The following is a 6,821-nucleotide window of genomic DNA, read 5'->3' on the forward strand; positions in this document are numbered from 1 at the left end:
CCGGCCGCGCCCCGAGAGCCGGCGCACCCCGGCGCTGCGGGGCCTCGGCGGGGGCGCAGGCTTCTCTGGGCTTCCGTTTCCACGTCTTTGGGTGACCGCGAAGCCGCGAGGAGTCCGGCGGGCCCCGTGCTCGCGCTGAAGGCTCCAGGCTAAGCCCCAGCGCCCCGGAGTCGGGGTGTGCCAGGCACTGCAGGTTGGGGCACGGGCCCTGCGCTGCCGCTGCTGCTGCACCTGCACCTGCACCTGCACTTAAGCTCGGGCGCAGGGGTCCAGGCGATTTTTGCCCGCGCTTTGGCCGCTGCAGGAGTAGCAACAGCAGGGTCCCTGGACCCCAGACTTCTCGCAAGCCCCAGACCCGCTGCAGGCCTCGGTGTCCTCTCTCTGAATGTCTAAGGTTGTCTCCAGGAGCAAATGAACATGTGTAACGCGGGGCTTACAGCAGGCGCGCTATAAGCGGCGCCTCGTTTTTCGTGCTTACAGCCAAAGCCTCTGTCCACTAATTTGCTTGTTCGAACCTCCACAAGCACGTCCCAGCCACACAGGTGCCCCTGGTAAATAAATGCCGAGGGAGCCACGGTGATAAGCACGGCCATCTTCTGCAGGCAGACGGCCGATGGTGTCCCTTTTCACAGGCGAGAAAACTGAGGCGGCTGTGAAGTGACCCGCACAAGGTCACACGGAGCAGGTGACAGGGACAGGGTCCTGATTCTGCCTGTGTCCACACCCCGGCGAGGCCACCAAGTCACTCGCACAGAAGGGTCACCTGAAGGGTCAGACTTGGACCTTCAGGCAATAGGCCGCCAGCCTGACGCCTGGAAGGAACCTGGGCCCAGGCGGCATTCTACACGGCGGAAGCGCACGGGCTGGAGTTCGGGTCATTCCACGTCGCGGGGTACAGAGGGCAGCCAGCGGGGCTCGGCGCGGAACGCAGCCCTGCGCCTTTAAATGCGGAGTTGGCGGCGGACCCCGCCCCCGAGGACGCGCACGGGCCCACGAGGGGGCGGGGCCAGCCCGCCATTGGCTGAGTCGCGCACGCGTCAGCGTGCCTGCGGGTCGCCGGCCGCGCCCGGGCTTCGGCGTTCGGTTCTCGGGTCCTCCCCGGCGGGTGCGGACTCTGGGGCCCGAGTGGACCTGTCGGTGCGCTGAAGGCGCGACGCAGGTATGGCTGGGGCGTGGCGGGGCGACCCCGGCCCCCTAGCCCGCGGCTCGAGCGTGCTGCGGGCGCAGATCGGGGGCGTGGCCTCCGCGGGGGGCCGCGGTCACGACTGGAAAGGGGTGGCCAGGCCGGAGTTCGAGTCCCCGACGCCGCCCCTCCCGTCTGCACGGCAGCACCCCGGTTCCCAGGACGTCCGTGCTCTGCGCTGTGAACCGGCCCTGACGGCCCGCCCGGGCCACCCGCCCAGTCCTCGCTCGCCCTTGTCAGCCGTTGGGCAGAGGGGGAGGACGGGCGGCATCCCGGGCCGGCGGGGCCCAGGCCGCCCAGTCGGGCTATTTTTAACCACCCCACCCTGTCCCCCTTCCCCGACTTGGAAGGCTGTAGGTTGACACTTGTGCGACCCCGCCAAGGAGCTGAGTCCCCGTGTAGACCCGGGTGGGGGGGTATTTAACTCTGTAGTGTGCAGAGGGTTTCTGGTCCTGCTGGAGGTGGCGGCGGTATCGATTCGCGATGAGGACACGAAGCCGAAGGGCGACGGCGGGTCACTGAGCTGAGAGCCCTCTTGTCTTATTTTTAGTCCGGAAGAGTGGGGGCTGGGGGCGGAGTGCTGAGCCCGAGTTCCAGTGCCTCGGGTTTCAGCTGTTCCAGGCATCCTGTCACTTGGCATCTGAGCCCAGGCACCCGGAGCAGAGCCCCGGGCAGACGTCCTTGGTGCCCACTTTGGCTCGAGCTTGGTCATCTGCTCAAGCGTCTCCCAGGTATAGGACTGGCTCAAGCTTGCCCCTTGGTCGCACACCTCCTCGCTCAAGGACTGCACCCATGCCCCAGCACCTGAAGCTGGGCCCGAGGACTGGCCCAGGGAGAGGTGTGTCACACTTCTGGCCCCTCAGTTCCAACCCTTCGTCACCACCAGTAGACTGTGCAGTTGTAGTTGAGCAGAGGGCGTGAGTGTTTTTCTCAGCTTACCTTCTCTGTCGTTTAGACTCCTGGTAACTCCCCCTGGCCCCCACAGTCCCAAGTTGGAGACCCTGAGAACTGTGGCTCGTCCTGTGGGTCAACCACTGGTTGGGGTCCTCATCTTAGAGTTGCATTGACGCCGGCCCCCATAGCAGGGCTTCTGCTTGTACTGGCGCGCACCTGTCCACAGGCAGCTGGCAGTCCTTGGGTCATCTCACTTGCCCTATTGACTTAGAACTCTGCTTTGTTAGGATTTGGGGCCTTTGATCTTCAGCAATATCTTCCAAAGATCTGACAGGCCTTCTGGAGACAGGCTTCTGGAGCCCCCAAGTTGTGGTTTTCTCTGGGCCTTGATTTTCTTTCTGGGCCCAGCCCTGGCTAGGAACAAAAATAAGGCAGCCCCAAGGACCTAGCCAGGGGGACTGGTCAGACCCTGGGAGTAGGCAAAATTCTAGAGGCTTCACGGTCTGCAACTCACTGTTTGGTTCTTTCTGCAGCTTTTCTCTATAATGTGGGGGATCTACTTCTTGGGTCTTTTGTTGATGTGATGTCAGGAGCCCTGGAGGGTGAGATTAGGGGAGATGGGCTTCTTCTCTGACCTGCCATGCGGTTTGGGACTTTTCTGTGTGAGCTCCCCTATCCAAGGGGTGGGTTGTTTGTAGCTTTGGGGGAGGGGGCATGGGCAGTTCCTCCTCTTCTCCTAAGAAAGCATGTGTGTGGTCCCTTTCCACTGAGAAACCCTCAGGAACCCTCCCTGTGGGGCTCACCTCTCAGAGATCCCAAGATGGCAGCCAGCATGTCTCCCTGCTCCTACCCTGCTGCCATTCTGGGCACCCCCACCTTGAGCTATCCCTTCACCTTGACTCTCTCACAGGCAGACCATGGCAGAGTTCACCCAGAAGCGGGGGAAGTGGCATGATGATGAGGTGCTGGGCAACGCTGTGGACTTCCTCCTGGCCAATGCCCGCCTAGTGCTGGGTGTGGGTGGGGCTGCCGTGCTGGGCATTGCCACCCTGGCTGTGAAGCGGGTAAGGTCTGACCCTGCCCTGGGGTTTTCAGGCACCGGAGGGCTGGGAGGAAGATGGTGGGGACTACCCAAGGCTGGTACCTACTTCTCTACTCTGTGCCCCAGGGTTCTGGTTTGTTTCACCCCGCCTTTGCCTGGGCTGCACCTTTCTGAAGCTCTGATCTGTGTCACTCTGCCTGCAGCTCATCGACAGGGCCACCAGCCCGAGGGATGAGGACGACGCCAAGGGGGACACCACGCGCCTGGAGGACAGCTGGAAGGAACTGAGCCTGCTCAAGCCCACGCCACGCCTACAGCCCCGGCCTCCCCCTGCTGCCCTCAGCCAGCCCGTGTCACTCCCAAGCCCCGCATCCTCTGCCCCAGGTGACCAGCACCCTTCCCCCTTTTACCTGGGTGGGTCCCCCTTGAGTGGTCACATTCAGGAGATGCAGCCTGGGCTCTGCCATTGATGATGCTGGGGGCCCCTGCTTCTCCAAAGCCCCGAGCTCTGCCCCTGTTCAGGGGCGGCGTGTGCCTGCCCTCCTTTCCCCGGTTGGTGCTGAGGCTCCAGCCACCTGGACACGTGGACTGTGGGGGGTGGTGCCAGAGCATTTTAGGGTGTTAGGGACTCCAGGTGGGGAAATGGAGGGCCAGGAGCCAGCTCCTCGCGTTGCATGAAGTGGTTTTATTCCCAGCAAATTGGGTAAGAATTTGTCATCATATGCATACTTTTTGGGGAGCTGAAGAACTAAGTGTTGTCTTAGCGGGTCATTTCTCAAGATAATGAAGCCCAGAGATATCATCACATAGCTAGCAATTGGGTAGAGTTCTTGGGACTCATTAGGGACCTCCTCACTGGCCCCTGACCCTTCACTCTGCAGGGAGGCCCAGAAATGCCGTTCCGCAGACGTCACCTCATCTTCGCTTCCCAGCACCACCGTGCCTGACGTTCCAGGAGAAGCTGCTGGCATTTGAGCGGGACCATGTGGCCACCCCAGCTTCCCATGTTGCTCTGGCCAAGCAGCTTGCTGGTGACATTGCCCTTGAATTGCAGGCCTACTTTCGGAGCAAGTTCCCAGAATTGCCCTTTGGGGCACTGGTGCCCAGTGGTCCACTCTACGATGGGCTGCAGGCAGGAGCCGCTGACGATGTGCGTATCCTGGTGCCCCTGATGCTGGAGCCAGGTCTGTGGAGCCTGTTGCCTGGCCTGGACACTGTGGCCAGGGACCCTCGCTGCTGGGCTGTGCGCAGGACTCAGCTCGAGTTCCGCCCCCGGGGGAGCAGCCCCTGGGACCGCTTCCTGATCGGTGGCTATCTCTCCTCCCGCGTCCTGCTGGAGCTGCTCCGCAAGGTGCTGGCTGCCTCCGTCAACTGGCCGGCCATTGGCGGCCTCCTCGGGTGCCTGATCCGGCCCAGTGTGGCCTCAGAGGAGCTGTTGCTCGAGGTGCAGCATGAGCACCTGGAACTCACTATCGCTGTGCTCTTGGCCGTCACTAGCACCAGCGTCGAAGACGGCCTCCTTCTGGCCTGGCCCCTGGAGGGGATGGCAGGGAACCTCTGGCTGCAGGACCTGTACCCGGCAGAGGCTGCCAGGCTTCGGGCTTTGGATGAGCGCGATGCTGGGGCCCGGCGGCGGCTGCTGCTGCTGCTGTGTAGTATCTGTCGTGGCCACCCAGCTCTGGGCCGGCTGGGTCGGGGCCACCTGACCCAAGTGGTTCTGCGTTTGGGGGAAGAGGAGATGGACTGGGCCGAGGGGGCCTTGAGGGAGCGTTTCATGCAGGCCCTGGAGCTGCTCATTGGAAGCCTGGAGCATGCCAACCTGCCCTGTCACTTCAACCCGGGTGTGAACCTCTTCGGCAGCCTGCGGGAGGTAGAGATCGATGACATCGGCTACGCGCTGTACAGCGGCCTGCAAGCCCCGGAGGGGCTGCTCTAAGGTGGGGACAGGGAGGCCAGCCTGTGTTCTGATGCTGGCGAGCTGTGCACACTCCTTCCAGGGGTTTGGAGAGCACATTTTTTTTCCTTCTTGCTTTTAGCCAGAATAAATGAGGGTGTGCTACGTAAGCCCACAGGATTAGCATGAGCTGAGGGTGAGTCAGTGGAGCCCTGGGCCTGGAGAGCTTGGGTTGCTGTCACCTAAGTGCACCTGGGCTGCCACCTAGGCAACCTGGAAGTCTGGCCGCCCACACTTGCCTCCCAGCCCTGTGGCCTCAGGACCCTGGGCTCTGTCAGTTGCCACCAGCAGAGAACCACTGACAGAACATGACTTCTGCTGCCTTCAGTTTTCATTTGAGAAGGTGGGTTAATGCTTCCTCAGGTGCCAGCTCCTGGTCACTCATGGCCCTGGTGCTGAATGGTAAATACCACGTTTGATTCACCCCCGAGGGCCAGAGTCACCTAGTACCCCTAGGATGCAGCGTTTTGGCTGATTCAGCTGAAGACTGGCATTTTCCAAGGGCATCTGTCTGGTTTGCTTGTCAAGCTCTTTAGGCTAGAGCTGGCACTCAGCCTGACATGCTGCCTACCTCCTACCTCGGGGGAAGGCCCCTCTCCCTCCAGTAGGGCGTTTCTTTTGGGCAGCAGTTTCCTGGAAGGGCCCCCTTGCCCTGAGCCTAGAGTCCCACCGGCTGCTAGTGGGCTGGAGAAGAGGCTGCACCCTCCGGGGAAGGCCTGGTGGGCAAGGGCAGCCTCCATGGTGCCAACAGAACTGCGCTGTGTGCTCACACCTGGCAGAGGTGGGGGAAGGGAGGAGGCTGCACCTGCCCTTCCAGGTGTCCCTATCTTTGGTAGCCTTCCTGCCGAAGCAAAGCTATGCCTCAGAGAATGTGAATGCGAATAAAAGGGAAAAAAATCAAACATGTGACGAGTGCTGAGCTCTCAAGGGCAGTTGTTTGGAGTCTGCAAGGCCTGTGGCTTGGCTGGAGGGCCTGGGCTCTACCTGGAGGTGGTAGGATTTAACTGGAAAAGCAGGTTTCATGGAGGTAGAGTTCCCAATAGGATGTCTTGCTTTAATAATGGGAACCAACGGCTAAGGCTTTTCCCTTTTCCAAAGTCTAAATTCTCGTGCCCCCTCTACTTTCTGGGGTGGCCTCAAAGCCCTCCAGCCAGCATCACCAGCTCTCAGCAGTGGGATGTTTCTACTTCCCTTACAGCCCTGTGTGTTGGGGGCAAGTTCCCCACCTTGCACAGACAGGGCAGCAGGTATGGCTGGAGGAGCCACAGGTGGGACTCACTTCCCCTATGACCCGCCTCCAGGCCGTGCACTTGGGATGAGGCCACATTTGTGCCGTTCCCACTGTGCCTCTTTCCCATCCTGTTCTATTTCCTGCAGTGACCCCACACTGCTTCCAGCTGTGACAAGGGACAGGATGGATGTCTGTGTCCTCAGGGCAGTGTCACAGAACAGATGAGGGGCTTGTGTGCACCATGGCTGCAAAACCGGGGGAGGCAGAAGGGTGTTGACACCTTGGTGCTTCACAGAGGCTATAGATGGTCAAAGGGAAACAGTGGCTAGCAAGGGCCACACACGTGGCGTCACAGAGCAGCTGTCATGGCAGCTTAGGGTTTGCAGGGGAACAGTGGCTGAGCCTTAGTGTTCTCATGAGTGAAACGGGGGTTGTATCCTATGTATTCCACGGGGCAGGTGTAGCAGCCACTCGTACGACTACTGAACAGTGTTAACTGCCCTCAGAATGAGATCGC

General features: G+C 61.0%; 1 protein-coding gene across 3 annotated transcripts; it reads left to right on the forward strand.

The window, feature by feature from the left end:
- The first annotated feature begins 1,066 nt into the window (after window positions 1-1,066).
- MIEF2 (mitochondrial elongation factor 2) lies at window positions 1,067-5,969 on the forward strand. 3 transcript variants are annotated; one of them, XM_012726678.1, is made up of 4 exons: window positions 1,067-1,159; window positions 2,988-3,141; window positions 3,323-3,503; window positions 4,001-5,969. In XM_012726678.1, exons 2-4 carry the CDS (start codon window positions 2,995-2,997, stop codon window positions 5,053-5,055), a joined length of 1,383 nt encoding a protein of 460 aa, XP_012582132.1. In that variant the 5' UTR covers window positions 1,067-1,159; window positions 2,988-2,994; the 3' UTR covers window positions 5,056-5,969. The 3 variants fall into 3 exon arrangements, with proteins under 3 accessions (XP_012582132.1, XP_004684595.1, XP_012582133.1); XM_004684538.2 differs by having other exon boundaries at window positions 2,992-3,141; XM_012726679.1 differs by lacking the exon at window positions 1,067-1,159 and adding an exon at window positions 1,502-2,021.
- The last annotated feature ends 852 nt before the right edge of the window (window positions 5,970-6,821 follow it).

Source organism: Condylura cristata, unplaced genomic scaffold, assembly GCF_000260355.1.
Source record: "Condylura cristata isolate star-nosed mole 26May11 unplaced genomic scaffold, ConCri1.0 scaffold00017, whole genome shotgun sequence".
In the NCBI taxonomy this organism is placed as follows: domain Eukaryota; kingdom Metazoa; phylum Chordata; class Mammalia; order Eulipotyphla; family Talpidae; genus Condylura; species Condylura cristata.